The following is a 19,672-nucleotide window of genomic DNA, read 5'->3' on the forward strand; positions in this document are numbered from 1 at the left end:
GTGAAACAGGTAAAAAAAAGTACACCTATTACCTTCTCTTATTGACACGTCATACTTCGCGTTCCATTAACGCGAACTCTGTCCGAAGGCGTTTGAATTCTAGTCTCCGAAAAATCCCAAAAATTCAACATAGACTAATAAAAATATGAGGATTATCACAGCGGTGTCCGATATTAAACGTAAGATTTCAACGTCACGTGATTCGTATTGTGTATCAGATGTAACTTAATTGTCACGCCCTCGATTTTCAACATAAATTAACAATACCATTTGAAATACAAAGTCCTCACAATCGTACGTACAATACCCCAAAATACAATACAGTTTCCGATTCCATAAATTGGTCTACAAATACAATCTTTCAAAGTAGGAATTTCATAACAAAGTCGTTTGTTAAACAAGAAAAATAAAGTGCTCTCCAAAATAGCTTTAATCGATAATGTCAGCATGCACTCCAAGTACTCCATGACCATGACCATGACCTGCAATGAACCTGAAATGGTAGGTTGAGCAAACACGTGCCCAGTAGAGAAATCTACACAACTATTATATACGAATGGGATGACAGGTGGAATGAATAACAAAAGCAAGGTACGGTATCTCAAATGATGAAACGAAACACAACTAGTAATTTTCCCAAGGTCGAAGACATAAATGAAGTACCGTGACTACACACCAAAACTCTAATTCAACCACGAGGACTTACTATCTATATGATTTTCTCATGACTGCCACTGTCCCTCATATCACTTCGAATCACCAATCCGATATCTTGACTTATGAAACTATCGTAATCAAAGAACCGCAACACCAATGTCTTTCGTATCACTTACTTACACTTTCACAATGATAGCCCATTTCCATTCACATCGTGTCACAATTTCCTCATCATTCTGTATCATGAGCAAAAGCTCCTGCCAGGCCAATTAAGAAATCCCGATACTCCCCACTAGTTTCGTCCTCACTGATGGAACTAATTCAAGTCACACATCAAAGGTCACCATACCACAATTCCTTCGATACACTTTACAATTTAGCCATTCATTCCAGTCACATATAATGAATTCACAACGAAAACTTATTCACATAAAAGTAGTACAGATAATTTCATCTCAATCAACTCGCAATCGTTACGTTAGTAATTTCTCATCACCATACAAGCACTCACACATCAAAAGATAAACTCTCATAGCGAGTTCATGGACTTCCACCTTGCAACTCGCAAAATCGTATAAGTTACGCAAGAGGTGTACCACATATCAAACACAAGGAATTGTCTCGGGTATCCATGCTTAGCATTGTTTAACTCAAGAAGAATTCTATGTGTTCGTTTTTCACTTCGCATGTCAACACATACAACATTTGGCCACCTATACTCCTTATATTCTCTAAACCCTCGTTTCGGTGTCAAACGACTCATACGGAACCCAACGACCACTACCAAGCATTTAGTATACTACTAGCCTCGTCAAACCATTCAACTAGTACTCAGGGGAACCTAAGAACACCCATGTTTCACCCAAACGATTCTAAGGAAAAAGGATTTCCCAACGTATACGAATATATCTATCTTATTTTGGCTGCCAAATCTTATCGGTTAAGAATTGGGAGATGAGACCACCACCATTGGAAAGTACATTTTCGGTACATGAATTTTGATATAAAATTTGCCCAAAACAGAGTTCGGATGAAAAAGTTATGCCCGTTCGAAGTTTTGCCAAAATGCTGAATTTTTCATTTCCTACCGGTAGGACACATTTTCCTACCGGTAGGGGACCACAATTTCACGAAAATGACATTACTGGACAGCTTTTGTACCGGTAGGGCCAAAACTCCTACCGGTAGGACATGGGTTTTCACTGCATGATTTTCAGACTCCACCAGAACATTTTTAACAACGAAAACAACGATCTAGGGCACGATTCAAACACCAAATCAACACATACACACATAATAGAAGTGAGAAATCCCTACCTCATGGGTTTTGAGCAAAATCCGAGCCTTTGACCGAGTCAACCAAGCTCTAACGAGGTCCGATCATGAATTTTCTTGGATATTTGGAAAGCTCGTGCTCCGTATAACAACTTTAATTCTCTGGCCTTGTCCGGAATCACACCCTAAGTAGATGAAATCGAAGAGAGAAGAGAAGAGGGAGTTTTTCGGAGGAGAGGAGGAGAGAGAGATAGCCGAGAGAGAAAAAGAGAGAAAAAAAAATGGGAGAAATGATTCTCCTGGGGAAATTATTGGCATGGGGATTAATCCCATGCTCCCACCCCCCACACACACATGTGCACCTCTCGCACAATTACCGTTATATCCTCCCACGAAGATGTCACACCGAATATCCGCACCGTCTATCTCAACGAGCCGTACGATTGCAAAAGAAAAAATATAGTCTCAAAAATACGGGTCTCTACACCCTGCCCTCCTTAAAGAAATTTCGTCCTCGAAATTTGCCAACCCAAACCCAGCCGAGTCACCAATCGTACTACCAAACCTCATGTTGCAATTTCATACTTATAACATCATTCTTTCTTTTCTACGCAGATTCTTCCTTATCTCGTTTGCTCCTCAGAACCCTCACTAATGGTATGGTCTTATCACTCAACACTCAGCCACAAACCTCCATCATCTTTATCATATTTTCAAATCCTAACATCTATACCAAAATACTAGTCCCCACATATCTTCATGACAATCCCACCGAGATTCAACAGTTTATAATCTCACGTTCGTCGAACTCTAGAATTCCTCATTCTCATTCTTTTCAGTTTATTCCACTAAGTATCTCTTGAACTTCCCAGAAGGACATACTAAACTGCTTATAATAACTATAATTCTAATACTCATAAGCTTCATTTTCCCAATACCAACTGATAGATCAATCCATCAATATTTTTTTTTGAATACCCAAATACTCTCCACTGTAATAAAACCAAGAAACCCAAAACTCAATCACTACATAACGATCATCACCATTTGCTCAATTTTAACACCAACTCACCCTCGTTGAACGTCTCACATTTCAAAGCTATTAATACATCTTTCGTCTCCAAAAATAAAAATAAAATAAAATAAACACACCCCACAATTGATTCAATTCTATCAATACCATTGATAATAGATAGTTGCATTATTCTCTTTAACAATCTCAAATTATTTCACGCACCTCGCTACTCACTTCCCTTTCTCAAAGGCAGGGTTCACCTCCCTTGGTACGACGAAACACACCTAACACAAAATCATCAACCTTTATCTCTGACTCACATTTCTGTTTACCAACACAACTTTTATATCGACTCTGCACAAATCTCAAACATTTTTTTCGGCCATTTAACACTCAAACACAACTAAGAGTTCAACACTACTTCATATTCTCTAGCCCACTCTGAATCACTATCGGTTTCTATTTTCGAAAAATCCAAACTCTCCCCTATTGTAACGCGTCCCTTTTACATAACTCTTCACAAGACACATTAAAACCATTCTGGTAAACTATCAATCCACTATTTCCTTAAACCCAATTCTCCAAACATCGTTGTTGCTACTCAAGAAAGGCATACACTCATAGCAACTACCCACATAAGCATCACTGTTTATTCTACATCATATACTTAAAGCAAATTTCACGCATTGAGATTACATAATAAATCAAATATGTAGGTTAGAACTAAACAACAGCACATTTCATTCACGAAATATTTCAACAAACCCACAATGCAATTTAATAGCTTACACAATGCCAGACACATCCACGCATTAACAGGCTCACTCAGTATCCAGCAGATTCACCAACTCACAAAGTATCCAACGGACTCACCAAGTATCCAGCAATCTCACAAAGTGTCAATCAGACTCACAAAGTATCCAGCGGTCTCATAAAGTGCCCATCGGACTCACAAAGTATCCATCAGTCTCACAAAGCATCCACGGACTCACAAAGTATCCAACAACCTCACAAAGTGTCCATCGGACTCACAAAGTATCCATCGAACTCACAAAGTGTCCATCGGACTCACAAAGTATCCATCAGTCTCACAAAGCATCCACGGACTCACAAAGTATCCAACAACCTCACAAAGTGTCCATCGGACTCACAAAGTATCCATCGAACTCACAAAGTGTCCATCGGACTCACAAAGTATCCATCAGTCTCACAAAGCATCCACGGACTCACAAAGTATCCAACAACCTCACAAAGTGTCCATCGGACTCACAAAGTATCCATCGGACTCACAAAGTGTCCATCGGACTCACAAAGTATCCATCAGTCTCACAAAGCATCCACGGACTCACAAAGTATCCAACAACCTCACAAAGTGTCCATCGGACTCACAAAGTATCCATCGGACTCACAAAGTGTCCATCGGACTCACAAAGTATCCAACAACCTCACAAAGTGTCCATCGGACTCACAAAGTATCCATCGGACTCACAAAGTGTCCATCGGACTCACAAAGTATCCATCAGTCTCACAAAGCATCCACGGACTCACAAAGTATCCAACAACCTCACAAAGTGTCCATCGGACTCACAAAGTATCCATCGGACTCACAAAGTGTCCATCGGACTCACAAAGTATCCATCACTTCACATTTCATCACTCTAGAAAGCCCAATGGTAATCTCGTTCCTTTCAACTTCACGATACCTTTCACATTTTCTGTTTACCCATCAATCTCGAACACTCTCGTCAATTAGCCTACTCAAGTCACATGTTTCCCATTTTCACAATCTCGAATATCATGTAACAAATACGCAACATCAATATTAATCATTTCTCTATCAACTTTACAATCACACGATATTTCATCGCCCAAATACCTACACAATGTATGCAATAGTTGCACTAATAAACTTTTACTGCTATTGATTTTCTCGATACTAAAATTTTAAACACCAATATAAATACAAACAAATTGATAAACCTCTTCTAAACACTAACAAGACTCTGGGGTTACAAATAACATGTCTATATTCCTCTTTATATTCTAAGACTCGTACTACCTCATTACTCAAGAATCAATTTCACTCGCACCAAGAACTTCTAATAGTCTCACTTGCCATGAATTTCACACCATTCCAACTAAGGATGCCAACTACACTCCACTTCATTATTAGCCTTAACAGTTCACCCTTATATCGCCTTTACTTCAACCAATTTTCTTACTTTGCCTTACATTGACCACTTGACTTAAATCACATCACTATCTTTCTCCTTGTGTCTTATTTTCCCTATCTCCGAATAACACAACTAATATTCTCCTATCGACCCCTCATAACACTACCGCTACGGCAATCACCACAATGACTACGACAACACCACAGCACATCATTTTTCTACGAAATTTCTATATATAGTTATCTGCCTCAAGCCTAGAGATCTTACCCCTTAATATAAACCTAGTATCCGATTGACTTCCCGAGACTTCCATCTAGAAGGAGCGGTGATCAAGCGCCTCTTCCAACTGGATCTCTTCGGTAGTCGCCTGGGTGTCCAGAAGACACATACTGTTTCTAAACACCCTACCTACAACTCTCATCTTCCTAAGTCAATCTCAGATACTTACAAGGGTTCCACCTGTCTTACCTATTCTTAAAACCACTACCCCTATAACTACCATAACAATAATAAACACAATCATTACCACAACAAGACATCATCTCTTCATACATTCAAGACACTCACTAGTTCAATCCTTTAGCTATGATACACCTCGCATCACATGAAAATTACTTAAGGTATTTAAACTTAACACATAATCTACACAATTCAAATAAAACGCATCAAGTATTTAGCTCACAAACCTTGTTAACAATACAACACTTCTTTTACATACTAACGGATATCATCTTTCACATTTCAACCTCGCCACTACGCATAACCACTACAACAATCTCGACTTTTCAAAATTTTTTTTTTTGTCTAACATCTCATCTGAAAGGATACCTTACCACAAACGGCTCAAGATCAAAACTAATAACAGTAACTTCGCAACCGTAGTCACTACAAAGAGGTCAAACTTCTCTTCTTCTTCTTCTTTTTCTTTTTTTACATGAGTCAACCACATTCCACCAATTCGCATAAACACAGATGCAATGCCACATCAATGAACACACATCAGTCAGGCAAGCACACTCATGTTTTGTTAAAAATATGCAATGACTTTTTTTTTTTTTTGAACCCCTGAGACTAAGTCTCCCCACGGTCTCTAGGTATTCAAACCTAATGCTTTGATACCAAGTTGTCACGCCCTCGATTTTCAACATAAATTAACAATACCATTTGAAATACAAAGTCCTCACAATCGTACGTACAATACCCCAAAATACAATACAGTTTCCGATTCCATAAATTGGTCTACAAATACAATCTTTCAAAGTAGGAATTTCATAACAAAGTCGTTTGTTAAACAAGAAAAATAAAGTGCTCTCCAAAATAGCTTTAATCGATAATGTCAGCATGCACTCCAAGTACTCCATGACCATGACCATGACCTGCAATGAACCTGAAATGGTAGGTTGAGCAAACACGTGCCCAGTAGAGAAATCTACACAACTATTATATACGAATGGGATGACAGGTGGAATGAATAACAAAAGCAAGGTACGGTATCTCAAATGATGAAACGAAACACAACTAGTAATTTTCCCAAGGTCGAAGACATAAATGAAGTACCGTGACTACACACCAAAACTCTAATTCAACCACGAGGACTTACTATCTATATGATTTTCTCATGACTGCCACTGTCCCTCATATCACTTCGAATCACCAATCCGATATCTTGACTTATGAAACTATCGTAATCAAAGAACCGCAACACCAATGTCTTTCGTATCACTTACTTACACTTTCACAATGATAGCCCATTTCCATTCACATCGTGTCACAATTTCCTCATCATTCTGTATCATGAGCAAAAGCTCCTGCCAGGCCAATTAAGAAATCCCGATACTCCCCACTAGTTTCGTCCTCACTGATGGAACTAATTCAAGTCACACATCAAAGGTCACCATACCACAATTCCTTCGATACACTTTACAATTTAGCCATTCATTCCAGTCACATATAATGAATTCACAACGAAAACTTATTCACATAAAAGTAGTACAGATAATTTCATCTCAATCAACTCGCAATCGTTACGTTAGTAATTTCTCATCACCATACAAGCACTCACACATCAAAAGATAAACTCTCATAGCGAGTTCATGGACTTCCACCTTGCAACTCGCAAAATCGTATAAGTTACGCAAGAGGTGTACCACATATCAAACACAAGGAATTGTCTCGGGTATCCATGCTTAGCATTGTTTAACTCAAGAAGAATTCTATGTGTTCGTTTTTCACTTCGCATGTCAACACATACAACATTTGGCCACCTATACTCCTTATATTCTCTAAACCCTCGTTTCGGTGTCAAACGACTCATACGGAACCCAACGACCACTACCAAGCATTTAGTATACTACTAGCCTCGTCAAACCATTCAACTAGTACTCAGGGGAACCTAAGAACACCCATGTTTCACCCAAACGATTCTAAGGAAAAAGGATTTCCCAACGTATACGAATATATCTATCTTATTTTGGCTGCCAAATCTTATCGGTTAAGAATTGGGAGATGAGACCACCACCATTGGAAAGTACATTTTCGGTACATGAATTTTGATATAAAATTTGCCCAAAACAGAGTTCGGATGAAAAAGTTATGCCCGTTCGAAGTTTTGCCAAAATGCTGAATTTTTCATTTCCTACCGGTAGGACACATTTTCCTACCGGTAGGGGACCACAATTTCACGAAAATGACATTACTGGACAGCTTTTGTACCGGTAGGGCCAAAACTCCTACCGGTAGGACATGGGTTTTCACTGCATGATTTTCAGACTCCACCAGAACATTTTTAACAACGAAAACAACGATCTAGGGCACGATTCAAACACCAAATCAACACATACACACATAATAGAAGTGAGAAATCCCTACCTCATGGGTTTTGAGCAAAATCCGAGCCTTTGACCGAGTCAACCAAGCTCTAACGAGGTCCGATCATGAATTTTCTTGGATATTTGGAAAGCTCGTGCTCCGTATAACAACTTTAATTCTCTGGCCTTGTCCGGAATCACACCCTAAGTAGATGAAATCGAAGAGAGAAGAGAAGAGGGAGTTTTTCGGAGGAGAGGAGGAGAGAGAGATAGCCGAGAGAGAAAAAGAGAGAAAAAAAAATGGGAGAAATGATTCTCCTGGGGAAATTATTGGCATGGGGATTAATCCCATGCTCCCACCCCCCACACACACATGTGCACCTCTCGCACAATTACCGTTATATCCTCCCACGAAGATGTCACACCGAATATCCGCACCGTCTATCTCAACGAGCCGTACGATTGCAAAAGAAAAAATATAGTCTCAAAAATACGGGTCTCTACATTAATTGTCCCATAGGTTTTATGAAATAAATTGAAATTCACATTTTTTTCATACCATGATAAACTTCACGTAGCCTGCCCTTATTATTCGAATTAAATTAAAGTGTCAGTTCCTATTCGGACCACACACGACTAAAATTTCAAAAGTTAGGATTTTACAAAACAGTTGGTGTCAACGAGTTCTCCCAATGTAATCAAGTGTAACTGATTTTGCAGAGATGGCCTTGGGTTTGACAGCTTCCTAGCAACATGTTGCATGGTTGGTCGACATAGTGGTCTAGCATTCAGACATTCAAATGCTACTTTTGCAGCAACCACTACTTGTTCTGCCACTCCATTTGTAGAAGGCGGGAGGCGTTTGTGTAACACATCCTTCAATAAAATCCTATTTCCAATTGATAATGAGGATGAGGACAACGAAGATGATGCTAGAGACGAGAGAATATCACCCGGATGCTCCCCCATAATCACTTCCAGTGTTAGCACCCCAAAACTGTAAACGTCTTACTTCTCATTCACTTCCATTGTATAAGCAAGTTCTGCCAAAAAAAATTCCCAACAGAAGAAAATAATTGATAAAAAAAGGGGCTCGATGGGGGGAAGAAAGAACCATGCTCTTGCTATTTAAGGCATTGGTTAAGTTTCAAATTTGTGCAGACAATCACTTCTAGTTTTGTGTAGAGTTCATGAAGGAGGAAATAACATAAGCCACATGAATGCCATTGGCAAAACTTTACAAGATAGAAACCTGATTGGGAATAAGAAAGTCATAAAGGAGGTACATGTTTCCAATTACACACTAACAAGACTAAAGTATGACATAGAGTGGGATAAATCAAAAAAATAAGGGACCTGTCAGTTCTAGTTATCAAGTTATTACCTTGCTCACTCCCATACGAGAAAACGAGTAAAGCCTCATCATTAATGTTCATAGTTCATGAGACTTGAAGCCTATATACATTTTGTAAATTCAGTGTTTCTGTACATAGAGCAATATATAAGCTGCCCAAAAACTTGCTATATTCTTGATTGTTTAAAAACTAAAATAAAACTGCCATGTTAAGGTTGGCTTGAAGATAATAAAAAGGGGAGAATAAAAACTTGCAATAGAGATACATACCAGGAGCAGTATATCCAAAGGTTCCTACAAATGAAGTCCAATTGGTAGAGTCAGGTTTTCTGGTAAATGACCAGTTAACATGTTCTCATCTACTCCCAAATTTCTCAAACGTTGTCCTCTGGTACCATGTCAGTAATTGTCTGATGCAAAGACTTGACTTGGGAGTTCATATTGCTCATTAATTATGCCAAGAAGGCAAGAATGGAGCATCATGCATGAGGGGATGTTCAGCTTTTGCAATATCAGTGAAATCCACCACCACTTTCTTAAACTAATGTCCACATTCTCTTTTGGTGTAAAGTTCTATCCTTAAAATCAGCAAGGAACTCGAAATCCACTACAGAAGTTTTTATTTATTGGAATGAGATTCTTAACCACCAACTCATCTACAAGCTTAAGCTATTAGAGAGAGGGACAACTTTATTATTTATATTTTCAACACACCCCCTCACGTGTAGCTAAGCTCTCCTCCTTAACATGCCCTCTCACGTATAGCCAGACTCTTTTCCATAAGGAGGCTAAACATGCACGTATAAGTTCTAACCATTAGGTAGGCTGTGAGGTTTGAACAGAGGATCTATTGCGTGCTCTAATACCATATGAGATTGTTAACCACCAACTCACCTAAAAGCTTAAGTTGTTAGAGAGGGACAACTTTATTATTTGTATTCTCAACCGTTAGTGTCGGAGGTCACAGTAATAACAGGATTCTATGGACTGGACAGAGATAGTATAGCCAGTGCCTTGTTATCCTTGTGCTTATATCAGCAGATTTTTCTATTTCTCCATACAAGTATTTGTTATGTGTACATACACTTAATTTCTTGGAAAGCAATTGCCTACTTGTTAGGTAATTGGGTAATGCCTGATAACAGTGTTTGGAACAACCTGACGGAAAATCGTATTCAAACCAAAATTTTCTTATGATCTTTTTTTTTTCCTTTCTTTGAAAATAAAGTGGAGTGTAGTAATAAAGTCGTGGAATTCAAAATAAAGCGTGCCTTCTTAAGATGATTTGTATGTAGCTTGAATTCCTGTCGAAACCTGCATCTAGACTTAGAATCACTAATTAAGATGATTTGTGTTGTTATTGATTTTATTTGATTTTAGTACTAAATACTGCCGGCGTGTTTTATTGTCATTTTTAATACTTCTGCTTGACAATTTCAATCCAAACATTGAGTTTCTTCGGTGTCCATACATAAGTCCTTTGTTTCCTTTTTACTGGTTTTTTTTATAGTCGGCCTTTCAATCCGGTATTAGAATTTAATTTAGTAATTAAGAATATTTAAGAGCATTTTACTTGATGAGATCATTAACTCAAACTTTCAACTTTTTATCTTTATGACAGTAACTTATGTATGAGAGATTGGGATATACATTAGAGAAAGAGAGGGTGGGATGAATTCTAGGTTGCAACTAGCAAATTAGATATATGATAAAACCTAGAGGGGTGAATAGGTTTGATTCCTGTAATAAGACAATTTTTTCTTTTCAAAGAAGCTTGATTAGCAAATCAAACGGATAATCAAAAAAATGAAAGTACTAAAAAATAAATATGAGAAGAGACTGAGGATTTTTATAGTGGTTCGGCTAATTGCTTAGTCCACTCTTTAGTGATTGTTTCCCTTGAACAATCACCGGCATCCACCATGTTCTCAGAACTTACAACAGGGTTGGATTTTATAGGAGCCAACACCCCTTCACAATATATACTTCTTTTGGTACACACAGACCATGACACTTCATAGACTCAGTGGTACACGTAGACCATAACTCAGGTACACGCAGACCTGATTTCACCATTCCAATTGATACACACAGACCAGTTCCTCAAACTCTTGGCATACTCACACCTAGTGAGCATACACTTCTCAAATCAAGCAAGAAACTCAAATCCTAACTGGCAACATTGTGGATTGGATTCTCTCTTTCACAAGGTAGGATAAGTGTGGTGATGATCAATCCTTCTAAGGAAGGGTGATTTACAAGTGTAGGCTCAAACAAATGAGAGTATAAAATTCTACAGTGAAAGCTCTCTCTGAAGTCTGAAGAGGATAAAACTACAGTGTATATATCAGACTTGAATTCTTTGAGTGTTCGAATGAATGAATCCTTTCAAGGCTCTTTCTTCTCAATCAATCTGGCTACCTCTCTGATGAAGACTTGTCCTTTAAATAACAAAGAGTAAAAACCCACAAAGTCTTCTACTGTAAATGACCAACGTTCCAACGTTCATCTCATTTACTCCATGCTTTCTCTTATACGGCTCAACGGTCAGAAGAATTAATGTCTTGATCTCTTTTGAGCTACAAAGTCAATAAAGCATGTGACAAATCTATGAAGGAAATATATTAGCACATAATCACCATAACCAAGAACATATATTTGAAAAAGCCCAAAAAGGATATTTGCAACTAACTACGTACTGCAAAATCCCCACTTATAGATTTTCAAATCAAGTACACGAGTAATTCAAATTGTGCCGGTATTTTTCAAATTGATAGTGAGAAATAATAAATATAGGTGTGCAAATATAATCCCCATAAAAAGGTTTATGGAAATCAAAGACATATGGCATGGACCCATGTTTAAAGATGAGAGAGAAAGTGAAATAAAACAGAGCAATGTAAAAACTGATTCTCGATATTGGTCTTCACTTTAAGATCCAACAGAGTAATCTGGTTTTCAACAATGGATGACACCATGAAATCCAGAACTGAAGTCCAGAACTTGGACTTTGCAACTGGATGTACAAAGCCATGAGATAGAGGTCCAGAACTTAGACATGAGATTCAGTCTGTGAACTATACTTCTAAATACACGTGGCTAAGAAATATTATACATTCATAAATCATCACAAATTACATCATCTTTTGAAAATTATTCCAACAAAACATCATCATCAAAATCAAATCCCTAACAAGATACTTTGCTCATTGCCAGATGACAAAATGAGCAAGACTCCTCATCAGGAATGATCACTGTTCAAGAGACTTCGTGGCTATGTATAGAGATTTGAAGCTTACCAGATGCATTATTGTTTAGTTAAGATTAGCACTGAATGAGATAGGGAGTTCAAATATAGAGGCAGCAAAAGTACCTACGTGGAGCAGCGTATCCAAAAGTCCCTGCAATTGAAGTCCAATTAGATGAGTCACTCTTCATGACTTTTGCAGTGCCGCAATCAGAGATGTGAGCTACGTACTTTGAATCGATCAAAACATTCTTGCTTGACAAGTCTCAAGGAGTGACTGGAGGAAAACGATTGCAGTGCATGTAAGACAACATTTGCCACCTTCAACAACATCCATTCTCCTAATCAAATATAACGACTCTACTGCTTCTTCCTCCAAGCTGAGTATATGTCCCAAGCTTCCTCCATTCAAAACGAGTGCCTCACATCACATGTGAACAAAATCCATAAAGCTTTATAATATTTTCAGGTTGTATCTTTGTTAATGTACCGATCTCACTAGCAAATCCTAAAAGACTCCATCCGATGACACATTAAGTTTCTTCCCAGCAACCATGGGACCATTATGTACGTAGGGCAACTCTATAGACAGTACTCCACCTCTCCCCAACACTGTTTGGCACAGATGTTTCAAGTTCCTTCAATGATGTTTTCATACACTATTTTCCGTAATAGCTTCACATTGCAAACAAATTATCACTGTTAATTGGACTTGGCTCACTCTCTGTGTTCACCAGTTTCTTACAAAAAAGCTACACAAACAAAGGGAAAAAAAACTGTAAAACACCACTGTAAAATGTAAAATCTAGTATTACATTTGAAACACTGACACTGTATATTTTGGTGTTAAGCGGATGCTAAGAAAAGTTTTGATTTGAAACACTGACACTGTATTTCTTTGGTATATTGATCTACTGTATATACTGGGAAAAATCACCCCTTCATTTCATATCATTTAAATCTTCACCCCAAAATAATTGGCTATTTGACCGTAATAGTTGATTTTAGAACCACAAAGAACTTGTATTTCTTTTCATCTCCATGACAATTATTTTTTCAACAAACATGGTCTATTTTACATCATATCATGTCTATTCAATATCAACAAAGCAAAAAAATAAAAAGAAGAAGAAAGCCGACAAAAGAAAAGTGAAATTGTACAGTCATAGCAAAAACTCACAAGAGCTTAAGTCCAAGGAAACTCAAGAAGTGAAGCTGTTGGCACCAACGAGTTCTCCCAATGTAATCATGTGTAACTGATTTTGCAAAGATGGCCTTGGATTTGACATCGTCCTAGCAACTTGCTGCATCGTTGGTCGAGAAAGCGGTCTAGCATTCAAACATGCAAATGCTACTTTTGCAGCAACCACTATTTGTTCTGCCATTTGATTTGTAGGAGGCAACAGGTGTTGGTCCAACACATCCTTGAATAAAATCCCATGTCCAGTTTTTGATGATGACGACAACGACGAAGATGATGATAGAGACGAGATGAAATCACCCGGATGCTCCCCCATAATCACTTCTAGTGTCAGCACCCCAAAGCTGTAAACGTCGCATTTCTCATTCACTTCCATTGTATATGCAAGTTCTGCGAAAAAATGCCCAGGAGAAGAAAATATTTGACTAAAAAGGGTGTTTGTTGGGAGGAGGGGGAGAACTATGCTCATGCTACATATCATGCATTGGTGAAGTTGCAAATTTATGCACAGATTCACTTCCGATTTTGTGTAGAGTTCACAAAGGAGGAAATAACATGAGCCACATGAATGCCATTGCCAAAACTAAAGTATGAGAGAGTGGGATAAACCATAGAATATGCTTCCTGTCAATTCCAGTTATCAAAATTAGTACGTTGCTCACTCCCATACGAGAAAACAATAAAAGCCTCATCATGAATGTTCATAATTCTTGAGACTTCGAGCCTTTATGCATTACATATATTCACAGTTCTATCAATATAGAGCAATATATAAGCGGCACAAAAACTTGGTATATTCTTGATTGGTTTAGAAGTAAAATAAAACTACCATGTTAAGGTTGACTTGGAGATAAAAAAAGGAAGAAGAAAAACTTGCAATGGAGATACATACCAGGAGCAGTGTATCCAAAGGTTCCTGCTAATGAAGTCCAATTTGTAGAGTCAGGTTTCATAAATCTAGCTGTCCCAAAATCAGAGATGTGAGCCACGTACTCAGAGTCGAGCAAAACATTTTTGCTTGACATGTCGCGATGGATGATTGGAGGGGAACAATCATGGTGCATATAAGACAAAGCATCTGCCAAACCTTTAACGACATCGAGTCTCTTGTTCCAATCAAACTCTACTGCTTCTTCCTTTGAGGCCAATACCTTTTGCAAGCTCCCACCTTGCAAGAACTCGTAAACCAAAAACAAGTGTCTTGGATGTGAACAGAACCCATAAAGCTTTACGATGTTATGGTGCTTTATCGCTGTTAATGTACTGATCTCACTCGAAAAGCTCTTTTGATTAACAGAGTTACCATCAGATGATGAGTGAAGTTTCTTCACAGCAACTATTTGACCATTTGGCAGGGCAGCTCTATAAACAGTACCACATCCTCCTTCCCCAATGCAATATTTGGCACTGAAGTTCTTCGTCGCATCAATGATGGTTTCATACATCATTTTCCCATCATAACTCCATATTGAAAACAAATCTTCATTATGTACTTCTCTTGGCTCATTTGTTGTGCTCTTCATTTTCTTACTAAAACACAAGCAAAATCCGAGAACCATGAGGGAAAGAACTAGAAATCCAAAAGTAGGAAGTACAATTAGTATCACCAACTTCTTTTCCTTCTTTCTTGGAACCCCGTCAAGCTCACAGGCCTTCAAACCAGTAGCATTACCACATAAACCTTCATTACCTCTAAGTGCCTCAAATGGAGCCTCTTGGAAAGCTCTAATATGAGGAAGAGGACCCTCTAGATGATTGTAGGATACATCAACTGATGTCAAACTTATCAGATTAACAAAAGAAGATGGTATGGATCCGGAGAGCTCATTGTGGGAGAGATTTAGCATTTCTAACCTTTGTTGTGCTCCAATCTGTTGTGGTATCGTACCAATTAGCAAGTTATCCCCTAGATCAAGACTTTGAAGTCCATGGATTTGACCTAGTTCCAAAGGAATGTTTTCCCCAAGTTTATTATTGCTTAAGCTCAAGTTCAATAGCTTCATGCAACCCCCTAACTCCTGAGGGATTGAGCCACTTAGTTTGTTTCCTACCAAATTTAGAATCTCTAAGTTGGCAAGACGATCGAGTTCTCGAGGAATATTACCTGACAGTTGGTTATCATTCAACCTAAGGTCGAACAATGAAACCAAACTACCAAAATTCTTTGGGATCTCTCCAACTAGATGATTGGAAGATAGATGAATTAGAGATAGTTGAGTTGCATCTACCAATGCAGGCGGTATGCCTCCAGAAATATAATTATTGGACATTTTGAGGCTTTTTAAATTGTTACATTTTCCCCATCTTGGAGATAGTTCACCAAAGAAATTGTTGTCACTCAAATCAATATAATCCAAATTCGGGTATATTCCAAAATCTTCTGATATGTTTCCCGAAAACTGGTTTCCCTCAAGCCTTACCCTGTATAAGCTGCTACAATTTTTAAGGCTTTTGGGGACACGTCCACTGAAATTGTTGTATGAGGCTGTAAAGTTTTCAAGTGATCCACTCAGGCATAGGTTTTCTGGTAAACGACCAGTGAACATGTTATCACCAACTTCAAAAAATGTCAAACGTGTAAGATTGTTCAAGTATGGGGGAATAGATCCAGTAAATTGGTTATCAAAAAAAGATAAAGACACAACAAATTCCAGACTCCCTATAGAACCAGGGATTGAGCCTGTGAGATTGTTCATACTGAGACTGAGATCAACTAGGGACCTTAGCATCCCAACTTCTTCAGGGATCGACCCGGAAAGATGATTGTCATGAAGGTAAAGAATGGTTAAGTTAGCCAAGTTTCCTATAGAAGTAGGGATTGAACCCGTGAGATCATTCGTATTGAGTTCGAGATCAGTGAGGGACCTTAGCATACCAACTTCTTCAGGAATTGACCCGGACAAATGATTTTTGAAAAGGGACAGTATGGTTAAGTTGACCAATTTCCCTATAGAAGTAGGGATTGAACCCTTGAGATTGTTCATTGACAGATCGAGATTAGTGAGGGATATTAACATCCCAACTTCCTCGGGGATTGACCCGGAAAGATCATTTCGATATAGGTACAGGGTGGTTAAGTTGACCAAGTTCCCTATAGAAGCAGGGATTGCACCCGTGAGACTGTTTGTTGAGAGTATGAGATCAATGAGGGACCTTAGCATCCCAACTTCTTCAGGGATCGACCCGGAAAGATGATTGTCATGAAGGTAAAGAATGGTTAAGTTAGCCAAGTTTCCTATAGAAGTAGGGATTGAACCCGTGAGATCATTCGTATTGAGTTCGAGATCAGTGAGGGACCTTAGCATACCAACTTCTTCAGGAATTGACCCGGACAAATGATTTTTGAAAAGGGACAGTATGGTTAAGTTGACCAATTTCCTTATGGAAGTAGGGATTGAACCCTTGAGATTGTTCATTGACAGATCGAGATTAGTGAGGGATATTAACATCCCAACTTCCTCAGGGATTGACCCGGAAAGATCATTTCGATATAGGTACAAGGTGGTTAAGTTGACCAAGTTCCCTATAGAAGCAGGGATTGCACCCGTGAGACTGTTTGTTGAGAGTACGAGATCAACGAGGGATGTTAGCATCCCAACTTCCTCAGGGATTGACCCGGAAAGATGATTTTGGTATAGTTGCAGAGTGGTTAAGGTTGCCAAGTTCCCTATAGAAGGAGGGATTGAACCCGTGAGATTGTTTGTGTTGAGTTCAAGATCAATGAGGGACCTTAGCATGCCAAATTCTCCAGGGATCGATCCGGACAAATGATTTTCGTAAAGGTGCAAAGTGGTTAAGTTGACCAAGTTACCCATAGAAGCAGGAATTGAACCAGTGAGATTGTTTGAATTCAAAGTGAGCTCAATAAGAGAAAGGAGCAATCCTATTTCGTAGGGGATGGAGCCACCTATTTGATTTTGGTGCAGCTCTAAGGTCTTCAAATTGGACAATTGGCCTATTCCAGGTGGAATTGAGCCAGAGAGACGGTTGGCGGACAAGCTAAGATGGGTGAGTCTCTTAAGGCTACCAATGGGGGAGGGGATGGTTCCATAAACCGAGTTGTTTGTAAGATCAAAGCTAAGAAGATGAGGGAGGGATGAGAAATTTAGATTCGAAAGTGTACCTCTCAATCCATAACTCTCAAGGTCAATATGAGTGATGACTCTGCCAGCCTTTTTGCAACCAATTCCAATCCATTTGCAGTGGTTGCTTCCGACAACCCATGAGGACAGGAGAGATTGGCTTTGGTTGTCAAGGCTAGCTTTCCATGCCAAGAGAGCCACTGCTTCCATTCCTTCTTCTCCAACTTCTTTCTTAGGCGAAGAAGAAGAAAAAGCAGTGGAATCGAAAGGAGAGACGAAAGCGAGGACGACGAAGAAGACAAAAAGACATTGGGATGGAACGAACAGGTCGGGAAGTGTCTTTGCTGGTAAAAGTTTCATTCTCGGTTTGATACGAAGAAGCTACGAGAGGCAGTTGGAATGAAGAGTTTTTAAGCGAATGGAGAAGTTTTTATAGAAAGAGTAAATAATTGCATGATAATCCTCTATTGCAAGAAAACCCAGATATCTGAGTTCGAAATTTGACAACGATCTTGGGGCCAGGCCACAATTAAGAAATCTCTTATGAATCCCCCAGTCATAGCGTGGATGACTTATCTTTAACCGGACCAGGGAGGGAAATAGTCGATCGGTGTATATAAGTTGGTCCGGACACCCCTACCCTGACCGTTGAAACAAAAAAAAAGAAGAAGTATTTATCGAGCCAGTATATAATTGACCTCTATCACTTGGAGAATTCTTTGCAGGTTTGAATATTCTCATACAAGATCATCTTCTATGATGTACAAGTTGTCGACAGTGTAAAAGTCGATTTGCTAAATTTGTATAGTACCGGATACTTTTTAAATACTCTAGGTCGTGCAAGTTTTAGTATCCTTTGAAATTTGAAACTGAAAAGTTTCCAACAGATTTGATCCCTCCCAACTTTTGAATCATTTCGCCACTCATTGCCTCCCCGTAAACTAGACTTTCAGGTGATGCAGAAATATTACGACTAACTGAAACTCGACTGTGGTTGTAATTTCTTCATCTACAGAGGAGGGTACCCGCTATTCCCAGATTTTAGAATGCTAGAGCTGGTGACATGGTTCAGTTAAGAACCGCGGTGTGGAAAGAAATTATTTCAAGTAAACTTAGGAAATCCAAGTTAAAGTCACTTCTGAGTTTTCCAAGGTCGCATTTACCGACAGAATCCTTGTGTGTGTGTTTTTGTTCTTGTTTTCTTGGTGCTTGTTTTATATCGACAATATCCGATCGGACATGTTGAAAGTTAAACTTAATTGATTACTGTGTGCGCATGTGTGTGGGCCTTGTTGTGTTTGGTTGAGGAGACAAAGAGAGAGTGGGATGACAGAGGAGAAGTTGAGAGTGATGAAGGAGGGACCTAGCCTAACTATTTTGGTACGGTGAGTTAAGAGGGCAGTTGAGAGATTGTGTGGCTAAGAGTTATTTGTGCTAGCTATATATATGTGTGTATGTGCTGTGTAAAAAGTGTGGGAAGGAGAGTGGGAAAGGAGAGAAAGCAGAGAGCAGAGAGCAGAGAGCAGAGAGCAGAGAGAAAGAGACGTAGGGAGCCCCTGAGGGGGTCTCCCCCCACCAGATTAAGTATGTGTGAGCTGTGAGTGAGTGAGTGAGAGTGAGTTAAATGTATTCGTATGTTTTGATTGAGAAATGAATAAAAGTAGAGTTGTTAGTATGTGAATTCTCTCTTGATTTCCAACAGAACATAAATTTACCCTGCTATCACAATTGTTCAATAATGGTCCCTCTTTTTTAAAACTGAAAATGAACATGAGCATTCAGTTCAATTGCTTTCCACACTTAGGAAGAGAGAAATATACAATTGTTGTTCTTTTTCTGTAACTAATAATTTTTTCGAAA

General features: G+C 38.8%; 1 protein-coding gene and 2 long non-coding RNA genes across 12 annotated transcripts; all 3 read right to left on the reverse strand.

Annotated features, from left to right (window-relative positions):
• Window positions 1-235: 235 nt before the first annotated feature.
• Window positions 236-2,287, reverse strand: LOC131306525 (uncharacterized). The gene is made up of 2 exons (XR_009193932.1): window positions 1,975-2,287; window positions 236-493 (listed from the first exon to the last, which is right to left on the reverse strand). It is a non-coding gene; the product is annotated as an uncharacterized LOC131306525 (long non-coding RNA).
• A 2,882-nt stretch (window positions 2,288-5,169) lies between these two features.
• LOC131306524 (uncharacterized) lies at window positions 5,170-8,428 on the reverse strand. Its single transcript, XR_009193931.1, has 2 exons — window positions 7,990-8,428; window positions 5,170-6,508 (listed from the first exon to the last, which is right to left on the reverse strand). It is a non-coding gene; the product is annotated as an uncharacterized LOC131306524 (long non-coding RNA).
• A 414-nt stretch (window positions 8,429-8,842) lies between these two features.
• LOC131306510 (probable leucine-rich repeat receptor-like protein kinase At1g35710) lies at window positions 8,843-18,296 on the reverse strand. Of its 10 annotated transcripts, none has more exons than XR_009193919.1 (6): window positions 17,854-18,296; window positions 14,623-15,777; window positions 13,710-14,120; window positions 12,761-12,950; window positions 12,660-12,683; window positions 11,083-11,861 (listed from the first exon to the last, which is right to left on the reverse strand). XR_009193919.1 is itself a non-coding variant. In XM_058332792.1 (4 exons), the coding sequence occupies exons 1-3, from the start codon at window positions 18,170-18,172 to the stop codon at window positions 13,732-13,734; spliced, it is 1,863 nt and encodes a 620-aa protein (XP_058188775.1). In that variant the 5' UTR covers window positions 18,173-18,296; the 3' UTR covers window positions 11,083-12,683; window positions 13,710-13,731. The 10 variants fall into 10 exon arrangements, 3 of the variants coding, with proteins under 3 accessions (XP_058188776.1, XP_058188775.1, XP_058188773.1); XR_009193918.1 differs by having other exon boundaries at window positions 12,656-12,683; XR_009193920.1 differs by lacking the exon at window positions 12,761-12,950 and having other exon boundaries at window positions 12,656-12,683.
• Window positions 18,297-19,672: the final 1,376 nt, after the last annotated feature.

This window comes from Rhododendron vialii, chromosome 11a (genome assembly GCF_030253575.1).
Source record: "Rhododendron vialii isolate Sample 1 chromosome 11a, ASM3025357v1".
Taxonomy (NCBI): domain Eukaryota; kingdom Viridiplantae; phylum Streptophyta; class Magnoliopsida; order Ericales; family Ericaceae; genus Rhododendron; species Rhododendron vialii.